Source organism: Scyliorhinus canicula, chromosome 14 (assembly GCF_902713615.1).
Source record: "Scyliorhinus canicula chromosome 14, sScyCan1.1, whole genome shotgun sequence".
In the NCBI taxonomy this organism is placed as follows: Eukaryota; Metazoa; Chordata; class Chondrichthyes; order Carcharhiniformes; family Scyliorhinidae; genus Scyliorhinus; species Scyliorhinus canicula.
Window position 1 is genome coordinate 15,671,899 of NC_052159.1, and position 17,009 is coordinate 15,688,907.

At 48.4% G+C, this 17,009-nt stretch overlaps 1 protein-coding gene across 1 annotated transcript in view; it reads left to right on the forward strand.

Moving 5' to 3' along the window:
• The window catches only part of LOC119977418 (matrix-remodeling-associated protein 5-like), a 66,816-nt gene extending 50,117 nt beyond the window's left edge, over positions 1 to 16,699 (forward strand). Inside the window, exons 6-7 of the mRNA XM_038818300.1 lie at positions 7,785 to 8,685; positions 14,486 to 16,699. Of these exons, the coding sequence (XP_038674228.1) occupies positions 7,785 to 8,685; positions 14,486 to 16,400 (2,816 nt within the window). The 3' untranslated portion in view covers positions 16,401 to 16,699. The remainder of the gene's footprint in view (positions 1 to 7,784; positions 8,686 to 14,485) is intronic.
• The last annotated feature ends 310 nt before the right edge of the window (positions 16,700 to 17,009 follow it).

Sequence of the window (17,009 nt, forward strand, 5' to 3'; positions counted from 1 at the left end):
CTAACCTTCCACTAACCATGACTGTGTTTGCAGTTCTAACCTTTAAATTGCAATTTAATATTCATGAAGCATATTGAGCCGTCAAAACTGTTCTTTTTTAATATCGCACAATGTCTATGGATGTTATTTACATGGATTCCCTTGAGTGGCTGTTTGCTCACATTGAAGCTCATAGACCTGTTAGCAAACTATTGATGTGTGGTTTAGTGACAGGTGACAGAGAGAAGGGAGAGTGGGCAGATATCCTAATTGGCAGGATGTAACTATTGACGCAACCCAAGGACCCGTGTTGGAGCCTTGGTTACTCACCATATTCTGTCATGACGTAGATGAAGGAACAGAAATCCAAATATCCACATTTTCCAATGACACAAAGATAGGCAGCGATGTAAATAGAGTAAATGGAGACACAAAATTACAACGAGAAATTGTGAATGGGCAAAACTGTGTCCAATGTAATTTGGCGCAGGCAAATGTGAGGTCATCCGCTTTAGACCTAAAAGAGATACAACAGAGTACTTTCTTGATGGTAATAAGTGAGAAAGTGTTTTTTTAAAAGATAATTGTGTCCATAGGTCATTAAAATAGCACAAACAGAAAGAGAAACTAGTCGGGAAGGGTAATGGAATTATGGCCTCTTTACCTAAGGAACTAAAATACAAGGGAATAGAAGTTATGCTTTCGCAACACTAAGCCCTAGTTGGACCACAGCTGGAGTAATATGAGCATTTTCAGCTCACAGATATATTAGCGTTCCACAGCATAACAAAGGTATCTTGGCGTTGGAGGGAGTGCAGCTTAGATTTACCGGGATGATACCCAGATAATCAAACAGCGAACAGGGTTCAGTCTTGCAGGATGGGTGGAGAGAGTAAGGCCCACAAAGGAGTCTTGTCACTCTGGTGCTTTTTCTGCTTCTGTCTCTGGTTTGGAGGAAACGGCTCCTTAAACACAAAAAGAGTTAGCTGGTTTATCACCTGATCCGTTCTCTCCAACTGATAAGTGACCCAAATATAGTCACACCTAGTGGATTCCAGTTGTAACTTAATAAAATTATGTCTGCAAACTCCTCTTTCAGATAGAATCCTCTGAAGTGATTACGCACAATGCTTCTTCTCCACCCAATTGAATTTGGTAGCCCTGTGAATGGAGACAGTAGACATGTTTCATTCATTAATGACCTCAGGTGTAATGGCACCCTTGGTAGAAGCGACCACGGTATGATTGAATTCTACATTCAGTTTTAAAAGAATAGTGGGGCTAAGGCCAGTATTTCAAATTTAAATAAGAGCAACTACGTGGGTATTAAAGCTGAGCTAACTGAAGTGAACTGGAATACCTGGCTGGGGATAGATCCACACAGAAGCAATGACAGACATTTTAAAAGATGTTTCAGAATAATATGGATACGTGTACTCCTACTGGAAAGAAAAAATCATAAAGGGAGGACCTACTATCCGGGGTGAATTAAATAACTTATGGAAAACATCAAACTTGAGGAAAAAGCATATCATTGAGCAAAAATGAGTGGCAGGTCAGATGATTGGTCAGAATATAAAGAGCGGCAGAGAATGACTAAAATCAGGAGAAAAGAGCATGAGAGGAAGTTAGCTAGAAATGTAAGAACGGATAGCAAGAGTTTCTACAGGTATTTAAAAAGGAAAAGAGCCAGTGAGTGATTGTTCCCTAGGGAGCGACATTGGAGTTAATAGTAGATAATAAGGAAATGGCAGATAAAGTGAACAAGAGCTTTGCTTCATTTTAGAAGAGCCAAAAAGCATTCCAGTAATAGCTACAAATCAGAAGGTGTAAGAGAGAGGAAATTCATGAAATTACAGTCAATAGGGAAGTAGTACGAAGAAAACTGATGGAGCTACGGCTGATAAGTCTCTGGGTCCTAATGAGTTTTATCATAGAGTCTCGAAAGAGGCCAATGAGGTGGTAGATACATTGGTATTAATTTTCCAAAATTCCTGTGGTCCTGGAGATAGTCCTTCAGACTGGGAAGTAGCAAATATAATCTTTCTATTAAAAAAGGGAGGGAGGTATAAAATAGGGAATTATAGGCTTGAAGTCAGTCGGGAAGATCATTAAAGATGTTATAGCTGGTCGCTTTGAAAAACTGAAGGTAATCAGGGATAGTCAGCATGGGTTTGTGAAAGGGAAACCATGGGCGGCATTCTCTAACCCCGGGCCGGGTCGGAGAATCGCCGGCCGGGGGGGGACGCGATTCACATGACGCCGCTCCGACGCCGGTCCGACGATTCTCCGGTGACCGGATAATCGCCGGCATTGGCGCCGATGCGGCACCAGTTGCCGATTCTACGCAAGGGATGGGCCGAGTGGCTGCTGAGATAGGCCAAGTCCCTGCGGCGCAGTTGACATGTGGTCCTACTCGGCGGAACCTCAGCATTCATCCTGCGTGGGGCTGCCTGGTGGGGGAGAGAGGGGATCCGACCCCGGGGGAGCCTCCACTGTGGCCTGGCCCACGATCGGGGCCTACTGATTGGCGAGCCGGCTTCTCCTGGTGGGGGTCTCTTTTACTCCATGCTGGGCCCCTGTAGCTCTACGCCATGTTGCGTCAGGGCCGGCGTGGAGAAGGCAACTAGCGCGCATGCACGAGTTCACACCGGCCGGAGAGAGCATGCACAAACCCGCAGCGCCCGTTTGACACTGGCATCAGCAGCTGGAGCTGCGTGAGTCGCTTCAGTGCCGTGCTGGTCCCCTGTAGGGTGCAGGATCGCTGATCCTGGGGGCCTGTTGACACCGTTGTAAAACGCAACGGCGTTTATGATGCTGTCAACACTTGGCCTCAGGATCAGAGAATCCCGACCCATGTTTCATCAATTTAATTTATTAGAGTTCTTTGAAGGAGTAACAAGGACTGTGGATAAAGGGGAGCCTGTAGATGTACTGTACATGGATTTCCAGAAGCATTTGATAAGGTGCCACATCAAAGGTTGTTGTGGAAAACAGAAGCACATGATGTAGGGATTACCATTTGAGCATGGACAGAAGACTGGCTGACTGGCAGAAAACTGAGAATATGCGTAAATGGGTGTTTGTCTGATTGGTGGGATGTGATGACTGGAGTCCCACAGGTGCCTCAATGTTTTACAATCTTGGATGACGGCAGCTAAATTTGAAGATGACACAAAGATAGGGAGGTAAGTATGTTGTGAAGAAGACACAGGAAGTTGACAGACAGATATAGATAAGTTGAGTGAGTGGGCAAAACACTGGCAGGTAGAGTATAAAGTGGGACAATGTGAAGTTATTCACTTTGACAGGGGTAATAAAAAAGCAGAGTATTACTTAAACGGAGAATGATTTATTTCAGAATTCCGAGGTGTAGAGGGATCTAGGTATTCTAGTGCATCAGTCACAAAGAGGTAGCATGAAGGTAAAACATACAATCAAAAAGGCTAATGGAATGCTAACCTTTATTTCAAGAGGAATTGGCCATGAAAGTAAATGCTGGGATAAACTCAGCAGGCCTGGCAACATCTGTGGAGAGAAAAACTAAGTTAACGTTTTGAGCCCATATGACCTTCTGCAGAACTGAAGAGGTATAGAAATGCAGTGAATTATATAGTTGGAAAAGGGGGTGACGGAGGTGGGACAGATAGACGGACAAGGATAGGTCACAGCAAAGGAGAGATTGACAAAGTTGTCATGGGCATGAGACAATGGTTCCTTTAAGGATGGAAGAGTGCTAATAGATGAAAGATGAAAATCGCTTATTGTCACAAATAGACTTCAAATGAAGTTACTGTGTAAAGCTCCTAGTCGCCACATTCCGACACCTGTTCGGGGAAGGTGGTACGGGAATAGTGGCAAAAGGCAAGATAGTAGCTTGCGTTAATCTGAGAATAAAGGTCAATGAGAGAAAAAATGGAACATCAAGGAACAGGTGGCCATGTGGGGGAGGGGTGCAGTTTTTTTGGAGCAATCCAGGGGAACCGAAAAACAGAAAACGTGGGGTGGGGGGAGGGAGGGTTCTGGGTCAGGGTCATGATTGAGGAGAAAGTTCACAGGCTAAAATTCTTGAACTCATTGTTGAGTCCATAAGGCTGTAACATGCCTCGTCGGAAGATGAGATGTTCTTCCAGTTTGCGTTGGGCGTCATTGGAACATTGTAGGAGGCCTAGGGCATGAGAGCATGATGCTGAGTTGAAATGCAAAGGGGCCAGAAGGTTGGTCCTCAATGGAACCATTAACACCCCCCTTTGCCCATGACACCTCTGTCAATCTCTCCTTGGCACCAGCCTATCTCTGCCCTCCTGTTCTGTCCCACCTCTTCCACCCGTCACTCCAAATAGATAGTTTATTACATTTCCAATCCTCTTCAGTCTGTAGAGGGGTCATATTGCCTCGAAACGTTAACTCTGTTTCTCTCTCCACCTGCTTAGATTATCCATCATTTTCTGATTTTATATCGCTTTTCTAAAATTAACGATGATATGCTTCAGTTATACAGGGAATTGTTGAGACCACACCTTGGGTGGGATTTTACAGCCTCCCAGTCGCACGTTTCTCGGTGGCAGGAGGCGGAGCGCTGTTCGTTGGTGGGTGGAGTCTCCATTTCCACTGCTGCCAATGGGAATTCCCATTGATGCCACCCCCCCCTCCCCCCCCCCCCCCCCCTCCCCACACGCCACTGAGGAACCCATGGCCAGGGGTACATTGCCAGAGGGACCAGTGAATTAATCCACCAATGGCAGGACGGAGAACTCTGGCCCTTGGACACCGTGTGCAGTTTTAGGTTCATTATTGAAGGAAGGAAGTAAATGCGTTGAAGGTGAATCAGAAGAGGTTTACTAGATTGGTGCCTGGAATGAGCAGATTGTCTTATGAGCATAGGTTGGACAAGTTGGGTGTGCTTCCAGCCGAAGATCTGAAGAGTGAAGGATGGCATGAGTGAAGTATATAAGATCCTGAATGGTCTTGACCAGGAGGATGTGGAAAGGATGCTTCCACTTCTGGATGACTCCCGAACTAGGGAACACTCTTTTAAAATTGGGAGCAACCCTCTTACGGCACAGATGAGAAGAATGTTTCTCTGAAGGTTGTGCGACTGGAAGGTTGTGCGACTGGAACTCTGCCTCAGCAGGCATTGGAAGTGGGTAATTGAGTATTTATAAGGAGGAGGTAGATAGATTCTTGTTGGGCAAGGGAATCAAAGGTTCTCAGGGGTAGATGGGAATGAGGACCTCGAAACGGCAACACATCAGCCAGGATGGTATTGAATGACAGCGGCGCAAGCTCAAGAACCCAAATAGCTGACATTTGCTCCTGTTTCGTATTTTCATATATTGAAGTTTTGCACCAGTGTTACCAATCAATGAAAATTACAAGTGTTTGTGCTTGATCATCTCCCAGCCTGCACAAAACCACCTTCACGGAAAGGCAGGGTGTGCTGTTGGAGAACCTGATAGTAAGTTTGCAGCAGCATTCTAAGGTTATTGATCAATCTTTATTTTTCTCTTTCCTGTTTGCAACTACTTGGTGAGGGGGCTTTGTGTCTCTGTAATCAGGCGCTGCCATTTGTTTGGTGCACCCATAATACTGGGAGAATGGGCTGGCCAGTGGGAATTCCCCAGGACAATTTGTTTTTATCGTAGGAGAAAAAGTGAGATGTCAAGAAGGTCAGGCTACACCTGAGGTAGTATATAATCGCCTACTCACATTTATGGACAGAGATATAGCCACCGAGAAACAGGTTCACAACTGGAGCCCTGTAGCTGGCATACCCCAGTGGGCCAGTGATTGTACATAATTAGGGAAGCCGTACTGATCCTTTATAAAGCCTGGGATGGGACACAACTAAAATATTGTGTCCAATTCTGGTCATCGCACTTTAGGAAGGATCCGAAGGTCCTCACGGCCCTCATGGGGCTGGTTTAGCACAGTAGGCTAAGTAGCTGGCTTGCAATGCCAGCAGCGCGGTTTCAATTCCCGTACCGGCCTCCCCGAACAGGCGCCGGAATGTGGCGACTAGGGGCTTTTCACAGTAACTTCATTGAAGCCTATTTGTGACAAGTGATTATTATTATTATCATCATCGAGAGGGTGCAGAGGAGATTTGTCAGCATGGTCCAGGGTTGAGGGATTTAAGCTATAAGGTTAAGCTGGGGTTTTTCTCTTTGGAGCAAAGGAGTTTGAGGGGACATTTGATCGGGTGTATAAGACTATGACAGCTTTAGTTGGGTCACACAAAGAAAAACTTCCCTTTAGCTGACAGTACAAGGGCGAGGGGGCTCAGGTTTAAGGTTTTGGGCAAGAGAGGGGAATGCGAGAATTTTACGTAGTGAGTGGCGATGACCTGGAACTCGCTGCCTAAGTGAATGAAAAAAATGAAATGAAAATCGCTTATTGTCACGAGTAGTCTTCAATGAAGTTACTGTGAAAAGCCCATAGTCGCCATATTCCGGCGCCTGCCCGGGGAGGCTGGTACAGTAATCGAACCGTGCTGCTGGCCTGCTTGGTCTGCTTTAAAAGACAGCGATTTAGCTGAGTGAGCTAAACCAGTCCCAAGTGGGTGGTTGAAGCAGAGATGATGAATGACTTCAAAAGGAAATTACTGGGCACTTTAGGAAATAAACTGGCAGGGTTACAGACACAGAGTGGGGGTTTGGCCTGATTGGATTGCTCTACATAGAACTGACTGGACATGATGGGCTGAGTGGCCTCTCTCTCTGCCATGAAGACTCTACCAAGCCTGAATGGTACTCAACACTGAAACTGATTGTAGCATCTTTGCTCATTCCTTGGCTCAAATGTTATTTCATTCATTCATGGGATATGGGCATCGTTGGCTAGGTCAGCATTTATTGCCCACCTCTCATTGTCCTTGAGAAGGTGGTGGTGGACCTGTTGCAGTCCATGTGGTGTAGGAACACCCACAATGCTGTTAGGGAAGGGGTTCCAGGATATTGACCTGCCGACAGTGAACGCGTTATATTTCCCAGTTAGGATGGTGAGTGGTTTGGAGGGGAACGTTCAGAAGGTGGTATCCCTACGTGCCTGCTGCTCTTGTCCATCTAGATGATGGTGGTTGTGGGTTTGGAAGGTGTTGCCCAAGGAGGTGTTGTGAGTTTGTGCAGTGCATCTTGTAAATGGTACACACTGCTCCTACTGTGCATCTGTGGTGGAGGGAGTGAATGTTTGTGGATGGGATGGGGTGCCAATGAACTGGGCTGCTTTCAACCTGGATGATGTCAAGCTTCTTGAGTGTTGTTGGAGCTGCACTCATAGAACATACAGTGCAGAAGGAGGCCCACTTAAGCCCTCATTTCCACCCACTCCCCGTAACCCAATAACCCTTCCTAACCTTTTTCGACACGAAGAGCAATTTAGCATGGACAATCCACCTAACCTGCATGTCTTTGGACTGAGAGGAAACCGTAGCACCCGGAGGAAACCCATGCAGACACGGGGAGACTGTGCAGACGTCACACAGACAGTGACCCAGTGGGAAATCGAACCTAGGACCCTGGCACTGTGAAGCCACAGTGCTAGCCACTTGTGCTACCGTGCTGCCCAAGGCAAGTGGAGAGTATTCAATTCAATCACCCTCCTGACTTAATATGCCTTGTAGATTATGCCTGGTGGACAGGCTTTGGGGAGTCGGATGGAAGTTACTCCCTGCAAGATTCCCAGCCTGTGATATGCTCTTGTAGCCACAGCATTCAGACGGCTAGTGCAGTTCAGTTTGTGGTCAATGGTAACCCCCCAGGAAATATTGCAATAGTTTAATATTAAAGTTCTTCTGATTCTTTCAGGGGCTGTTATGATGGCAAGCAGCAAAACACAACGATTTGAAGTCTTCGACAATGGGACCTTTGGCATTCACAATGTTCAAGTTCAGGATCGTGGGCAGTACCTGTGCACAGCTCGGAACCAGCACGGCACAGACAAGGTGGTGATCACGTTGATCGTGCTGGCCCAGCCTCCGCGCATAGTTGGAGCCCGCTACAAAGATGCCACCGTGTACCTGGGAGAACCATTCCTCGCGGAGTGCAGGGCCAACGGGATTCCCAGCCCCCACGTTTCATGGCTGCTACCAGGCAGGAAGTTCCTGCAGAATCCAAGCAGCGGCGGGAGCAGCTTATCGCTGCTGCAGAACGGGACCCTGTCTATCAGGGAGACGGCGTTCTCAGACAGAGGCGTTTACAAGTGCATCGCCAGCAATGCTGTGGGGGCGGACACCGTGACGGTGAGATTGCACATCGCGGCGCTGCCTCCTATGATCCAGCAGGAAAGGACCGAGAGCATCTCAATCGCCCCAGGGCAGGGCGCTCACATTCACTGCACTGCCAAAGCTGCACCCCCGGCAAACATCCGCTGGATCCTTTTCGATGGGACACAGATCCGGCCCTCCCAATTTATCAATGGCAACCTGTTTGTTTTTCCAAACGGGACCCTCTACATACGTAAACTGTCGGAGCGGGATGTCGGTAAATATGAATGTTTGGCAACTAATATGGTTGGTGTTGCAAGGAGAACAGTAAGTGTAAGCATTCAAAAGCATTCAGTTACTGCCAAGATTACTGCCTCATCTCCCCAAAGAGTGGACATTAGCTATGGAAGTGCTCTATATCTGGACTGTGCTGCTGCCGGAGACCCAGGGCCCAGAATACTCTGGAGGCTACCATCCAAATTGCTGGTGGACTCACGCTACAGGTAACTAATATTTACAGAAAAGAGTATTGAAGCCTTTGCTGGGTAAATGCACAACCCGTGTGTTACTGAGACACATGAAAATGAAATGAAATGAAAATCGCTTATTGTCACGAGTCGGCTTCAATGAAGTTACTGTGAAAAGCCCCTAGTCGCCACATTCTGGCACCTATTCGGGGAGGCTGGTACGGGAATTGAACCGTGCTGCTGGCCTGCCTTGGTCTGCTTTAAAAGCCAGCAATTTAGCCCAGTGTGCTAAACCAGCCCCTCTGCCAGCTATGTGCTTTCTGACAGCATGTTGAGTGTGTTTGACTCTCTTTCCAGCAATGTCAATATTAAACTCCAGGTTGACATGCCAGCATGGGGGTCTGGCATCGCTGGAGGTGGCATCTTGCGATGAAACCCAGGCATCATCAGCCCTCTCACAATTCAGCTAACATGCACGTGTTTCGAGACTTGTGGGTCCCATTAGCTGGTCGGCACGGGCATGGAGGGCTGAAGGGCCTGTTCCTGTGCTGTACTTTTCTTTGTTCTTTGAAGAAGCCGGAGCATCCGGAGAAAACCCACACAGACACTGAGAGAACCTGCAGACTCCTCACAGACAGTGACCTAAGCCGGGAATCAAGCCTGGGACTCTAGCGCTGTGAAGCAACATTGCTAAGAACTGTGCTACCGTGCAATGTGAGAAATGTTAACTGAGGGATAAATATTGGCTAGGGCACCTGGGGTGAACTTTACTGCTTGGCATCGAAATCATGCCATGGGATCTTTTACTTAGACCCAACCAGGTAGATGGGACCTTATTTAAATACCTCCATCCTACCAACATGGAAAAGTTCTTCCTAGTCTCCTGGTTAATAGTTATGTCTCAGCCAGTGTCACTAAATAAAAAAGGCAGACTTTCTGGTTGTTTGCTGCATGTTTCTGCCATTACAACAATAAAAGTACTTTCTTGACTGTAAATACTTCATAGAGACATTCTGACATTTTAAAAGATGCTGGGTGAGCAGGTAGCACAGTGGTTAGCACTGCTGCCACACAGCGCCAGGGACCCAGGTTTGATTCCAGCCTTGGGTGTCTGTCTGTGTGGAGTTTGCACTTTCTCCCCGTGTCTGCGTGGGTTTCCTCCGGGAGCTCCGGTTTCCTCCCACAGTCCAAAGATATGCAGCTTAGGTGGATTGGTCGTGATAAATGACCCTTTTTATGTGGAGTTACAGGGATAGAGCGGGGGAGTGGGCCTAGGTAGGGTTCTATTTCAGAGGGTCTCCTTCTGCTCTTTAGGGATTCTATGATTCTATGTAAATGCAATTCTTTCTGTTCTACATTTGAATGCCTGATGGAAGCTGAACTGTGCAGTTGCGATTTGCCAATGAAGCTCCTTGTTTTGCAATAATAAATGAATCCAGTTGGAGATTTACCCCTGACAACGTGAGAAATTCATTTGAATAGATTAGTGAGGGAATTTGGAATCTGTCGACACAGGTGGCTTTACTCTAAAGTGTGGAATGCTCTTTGCTGGCATTGCCCAGAGTGAAACCCATCCTTGTCTGAAAGGGCAACGAGCCAAGATGTAGCGAGCAGCTTAGAATTCATTCAACCCAGCCAATTTCTCAGCCCCCCTCCTCGTAGCCCCAGCAATGCCCTCCAATCCTAAGATTGGCTTGAAAGTAATAAAACATCCCAAGACACTGGATCGCACAGGGAAATATTTGTTGAGTTGACCAAAAGCTTGGTCAAAGAGGTAGGTTTTCAAGAACTTCCGAATGGAGGATAAAACCCTGTCCTCATTCCACTAAGTGCTGTTATCCATGTCGGGAAGAACATAATGAAAATGAAAATCGTTTATTGTCACGAGTAGGCTTCAATGAAGTTACTGTGAAAAGCCCCTAGTCGCCACATTCCGGCGCCTGTCCGGGGAGGTTGGTACGGGAAACATAGCTGAATGAATTAGTGATCAATGAGTGGAACTCTAACTGATCTACATGCCGATGTTTGCAATGATTCCAGCCCCACTTGACACTGAGTCACAATACAGGTGCAGTTAGATTTTATATTAATACCCTTGGCTTTGGTTGAGTTAAATTGATTACAGTCACCAGGTTTGTAAATTTAAACACAAGTAACCTTTTATTATTAACCGTAATTACAATTAAATCAACAAAGAAATGCAACTGGCTATCCACTACCTGATTCCCAATGCACCCCCCCCCCCCTCCCCAACTTTCTAACTCAGCCCATCTTCTATGTACACACACACAGACAAACAACACAGATGGGAAAGGGTGGTGGAAAGGAAGATAAATAATAACAAAACAACAAAGATCTTTGATTCAGATGGATACCTTCCAGTTAGTTTCTTTCTCAAGGTTAGAACTTCAGTCGGGTACTTTCTTCAGCTTGTAATGATCTTCACTGCAGACTTAAATAGACAGCAGGCAACTGGAAGCAGAGAGAGAGAGATACACAGCTCCTCTTCCTTCGAGGCTCTAGAGCAGGAGTTCTCAACCTTTTTTAACCCATGGAACCTTTTTCCTCTTAATTTTTTTTTGTGGACCCCCATAGCCATTCCACAGAAAAAAAAGCTTCTTATATGCGTGGTAAACTAATCCTAAAGTCCATCTACTCTAAAATTACTCTAAAAATAACCAATTCATATCAAATATACACAGTTTCTAGTGATTACTGTGTTAAATCATTCATTAAACTTGTTAAGGAGAAATGTGGCACAAGCGTCAGGTCAACCGTGGGTATTTAATAAGCTGCTTCTGTCATTAAAGGTCCTGCGGGCTGTTCCTAGGGGACAATAGCCCGGGCAATCTTCAACAACAACTGTCATTAAAGCACAATAAACCCATTTGTCATCAACCGGTATGGATTTTTTTTTCTCAGAATACAGTACCACAAAAATAAACACAGCAAATGCACCTTTTTGGTTCTGAGCCCCTTCAGCCCTCAAGGTAAATTATATAGATTATAATCTCTCTTTGACCTTTGTCAGTGCGAGAGAGAGAGAGAGAGAAAGGTGAATATTCATCATGAAAACAAACATTTTTTTCTTCTACTTGATTCTCAGTAATAACAATTGTTCTGGAGTAGAATTGCTCTATGGACCACTAAAATATCACCGTGGACCCCCAAATCGGTATTTTTTTTGTGTGGACCCCCAGTAATGTTACATGGACCCCCAGGGTCCATGTGGACCCCGGTTGAGAACCACTGCTCTAGAGGCTTCTGGCGGGTGCTCTGAGAACATCATGCAGGAACCAATCACTGACTGTTGTCAGACAGAACGCTGTCCCTGGCTAACCCACTAGTTGCCTGTTAGCCAATCAAACTGACTGCCGTTAACTAAAGACAACTGAGCTCCCCTCTGTTTTGAAGAACACCTAGAAAACAAAACTTAGTCATAGAAACCAAAGAAATATAAACTTAAGTAATAATAGTCACCAGTGCCTCACCATGCACTCTGGAGGTCTGGGGGGGAAGTCGGTGGTGGTGGTGGTGGGGGGGTTGATTCTCCATGTCTGCTAGCTGGAGGCAGGAGTAGTGTCAGCCCATTGAATCAGGCGTTGTCAAAAAACGTGTTTCACGCTGGGCTCAAATTCGTTGCAAGTCTCCTGTCCTGCCCCACGAGACTCAACGGTTTTTCCACTTGACAGAGTGGGAAGATGGAAAGTCCTCAACTGCATTCATTTGAATGCAATTATCAGGTTGGAAGTCCAATTCAATGACCTTGTGTGAAGCTTTGTCCCACCTCCCACCTCCCATGAAGGACCCCCTTAGCAATCCAGAGGAAAGTATAGGGAGGCCACATACCCCCTTGTCCCTCTTTGGATGCAAGGTGCCAGGCTGTGTCTGCCAAGTGGTGGAAGCTGAAGGGGGAGACTGAAGGGGGGGGGAATGAGGATCAGTGCTGTAAAGGAGGAATGGGGTGGAGTGCTGAGAGGGGGGAGAATGTGGTGGAGTGCTGAGAGGGGGGCTGAGGGAGGGCCCTTGCCAGTGATTGGGGGGAGAACTGCAACAGTATTCTGAGATCAGGGCGGCCTTTAAAATGGGCAGCCAGATCTCTGACCAGTGGGACGTTTCTGTGAGTTTAGACCCCGCCCCACTGAGAGCCGGCATAAATCCCGATCCTGTGAAAAAAATCTCTGGCACCTGAGCAGTGCTCCCAGTGCCAGTGGGAAACTCCGGTTTTCCTGCTAGCGAGAGCATTTAGCCTTCAAACAGGAGAATTTCACCCTTCATATCATGCATTTCCCACTGGAAAGGCCTTAAAAATACTGCTGCATACAATGTGCTCCTTTTCAAGGGTCACCGTGATGCGGATAAGATTGTGGATTAGGGAGAGATAGCTACCAATCCACAGGCAGCATCTAACTTTGGCCACTCAGCAGCAGATTAATGCGGAGATCTCTAACTACACTGCTCCTCTCTCTCCCCCAACCCCCCCCACACCCCCAACTAGGTGCTCACAAATCATGAGTGTGGGATGGAAATAATGGAGGAATCAGAAACCATTTCATTTCGAATAAAACACAGGATATAGAAGATGCAAATCTCCTGTTTGAAGACTAAGTGGTCATTAGAGTGACCAACTAGCTGCAATTTTTTACCCATTATGCTCCTACAGTCTTGAGTTCCTTTCCAAATTATTCCACCTTGTTCCAGCTCTCATCATTTTCAAACCTCTTCAAAAGGCTCTTCCATTGCACCTCAGCTTGCTTTTCCTAACTCTCTCATTATTTGCTGGGTGTCCTTCCCCTTTTGTAAAGCACGTTGCTCAATATAGGAGGTGCTCTATCTGTGCATGTTGCCATCACAACTTCACAAGTTTTTAAAATTAAAACGTAACTATGTCCTGAATCAGGTTTTATTGAATTCAAATTTCACCATCTGTCATGGAGGGATTTGAACCTGGGACTCCATGACTCTGGATTGCTAGTCCAGTGACAATCCCAATACACCACAACACTGTTGGGATGCTGTGGACTCTATAGATTCTAATGCTGGGTCAGCAACAAAGCTAAACTCAGTTTGTAATTAAGGAGATTTTTATTTGTTTCTCGTGCTGTCCTGCTTTTCCGTCCCCTCTCTTGGAAGCAGTGACTCACCTTGGAGCCCAATTCCACCGGTCCATGTTGTCATAGCCTCGACCAAGTCACAAAACTGATTGGCGAGACTGGACACTCACTTATGTCAGCTGTAACATCTCCAGTTCCAAACCCCTCATAAAATGGCCCAGCTGAGATCAGCCACCTGGAAATGGAGGCCCAACACTTAGAATCAAGCCTTTAATGTTTTCTATGATGTGGAGATGCCAGTGTTGGACTGGGGTGGGCACAGTATAGTCTTACAACACCAGGTCAAAGTCCAACATGTTTGTTTCAGATTACAGTTCCTTCACCTGATGAGGGAGAAAGCTAGTCATTCGAAACAAACCTGTTGGACTTTAACCTGGTGTTATAAGACTTTTTAATGTTTTCGGGTATGGTTGCCCATCTAGCTTTCAGAGAAGCCTTTAAAGGTGGTCAAAGCACAGGGGTTGAAAGAAGCTTTTACATTGAATGTCACTTCCCCATATATATCAAAGATGTGGAGATGCCGGCGTTGGACTGGGGTGAGCACAGTTTCTGGATCATACCTCTCCATTCACCTGAGGAAGGAGCTGCGCTCCGAAAGCTCGTGTTTGAAACAAACCTGTTGGACTTTAACCTGGTGCTGTAAGACTTCTTACTGTAATATATATTAAAGTTCTGGCTACTCTTCAACTATTGGTCACTAAACTCTGTTTTATTTTTTTCAGTTACAGCAAGAGAATCAAAGTGTACAGCAATGGCACTCTCGTCGTCCAGTCGGTTACAGACAAAGATGCCGGAGATTACCTGTGCGTGGCCAGAAACAAGATGGGGGATGACTTCATGGTGCTCAAGGTCAATGTGATGATGAAGCCGGCCAAGATCGAGCACAAGCAAGATGCCAAGCAGAAGGTCATGTATGGAAAAGACCTGAAAGTGGACTGCATTGCGTCTGGATTGCCAGACCCGGAGATCTCCTGGAGCCTGCCAGATGGCACCATGGTCAACAGCATCCTGCAGGGAGGCAGCAGCAGGGGGACACGGAGGCGGAGGTACGTCGTTTTCGACAATGGCACCTTGTACTTCAACGAGGTTGGCCTGAAGGACGAGGGTGACTACACTTGCTACGCGGTCAATCAGATTGGCAAGGATGAGATGAAAGTCAACGTGAAAGTGGTGGCAGAGCCCCCGACCTTCCCGAGCGGCACCCCCTCCCTGGTGCAGGTGCAATACGGGGAGTCCTGTCTGGTACCATGCGAAGCTAAGGGAGAACCGGCCCCCTGGGTCAGCTGGTACTCCCCTGCCAACAGATTCATCCGGCCCTCCGCCAAGTACCAGGTCAGCAGTGACGGCACTCTGCTCATACACAAGGCACAGAGGGCAGACAGCGGGAATTACACTTGCATTGCGAGGAATGCAGCAGGCGAGAGCAAGAGGGTCATCACGGTGAGGGTACGCATCGAGTCGCCGAGTATCAATGGGCAAAAGGGTGCGAATACAGTGGTCAAGGAGACAGCAGTGAGGGAAGGTCGCAAGCAAATAGACTGCAAGGCAGAGGGGGTCCCCGCCCCTCGGGTTATGTGGGTGCTGGGGGAGAATGTCGTGGTCACTGCCCCCTACTATGGGGGTAGAATTCAAGTGCACCGCAATGGGACGCTGGACATCAGGAGTTTGAAGAAGTCGGACGGTGAGCAGCTGATGTGCATCGCTCACAGTGAGGGGGGAGAGGCCAGGTTGACGGTGCAGCTGGAGGTGCTGGACGAGCTGGAGAAACCTTCCTTCAGCCACCCCCCGAGCAGCGGGGTGGCCACCGTGGCAGGTGCCAGCGTGGAGCTGAATTGCTCCAGCCGCGGGAAGCCCGCCCCGCAGACCACCTGGGTGCTGCCAGACGGCAGCCGGCTGCTGGCGGGCCAGCGGCGGGCTGGGGTGCAGCACCGGGCGGACGGCACCCTGCAAATCGACAGCCCCTCGGCCGCCCAGGCCGGCACCTACCGCTGCGTGGCCAGCAATGCGGCGGGCTCGGCCGAGAGGCGGCTCACCCTGGAGGTGGGCCAGCCCCCGCAGATCCGCGCCCTCTCGGGCGGTGGCCTGCTCCGAGTGCTGCCGGGCGAGGGGCTGAGGCTAGACTGCGTGGCGGGCGGGCAACCGCGGCCTCGGCTGTCCTGGCTGCTGCCCAGCGGCCTGGAACTGGACACCCCCCAGAGCCGGGGCCGCTTCTCGCTGCTGCCCAACGGCTCGTTGCTGCTCCGGCAGGCCTCCGTCTACGACCGGGGCACCTACTCGTGCCGGGCGGCCAGCCGGCTGGGCCTCAGCTCCATGAGCGTCTCGGTCATCGTCATCGCCTACCCGCCGCGCATCACCCACGGGCCACAGCCCGTCACCTACAGCCGGCAGGCGGGCGCCTCGGTGCGGCTCAGCTGCCTGGCCATGGGCATTCCCAAGGCGGAGATCAGCTGGGAGCTCCCGGACAAGAGCCGGCTCCCCTCCGTCAGCCAGGCCCGCCTGATCGGCAACAAGTACTTGGACCCCCAGGGCTTACTCATCCTGCAACGGCCCTCCACCACGGACGCTGGCTTTTATAAATGCACTGCTAGGAACCTGCTGGGCAGCGACTCCAAAACCACCTACCTACACGTTTTTTAAAAGGAGAATGTATTTCCATTCCCCCCACCCCCTCCAAGAAACCGCCCTCCTTACTGCCAGCCACTTGCCAAGCCCACGTGCACAAACTATTGCTCCAATGTTCTCTCAAATGATGTCCCTCCAAAGTTTCTCTTCCATGTCGGCGGTATGTATTTTTGGTCGATTTCAAATTCACACTGGGTCGGAGATTGAATCATAGAATTTACAGTGCAGAAGGAGGCCATTCGGCCCATTGAGTCTGCACCAGCCCTTCGAAAGAGCACCCTACCTAAGCCCACACCTCCACCCTATCCCCACACCTCCACCGCATCCCATTCCCGCACCACCACCCCATCCCATCCCATCCCCACACATCCACCCCATCTCCATAATCCCAGCTAACCTTTAACACGGCCAATCCACCTAGCTGCGCATCTTTAGACGGTGTAGAGGAAACCGGAACACCCAAAGGAAACCCACTCGGACACAGGGAGAATGTGCAGACCCCGCACAGACAGTGACCCAAGCCGGGAATCAAACCCGGGACCCTGGAACTGTGAAGCTAACTACTGCGCTACAGTGCTGCCGCTGGTCATTTCATGCAACTGGTCTTCCCTCGCCCCTGGCTTC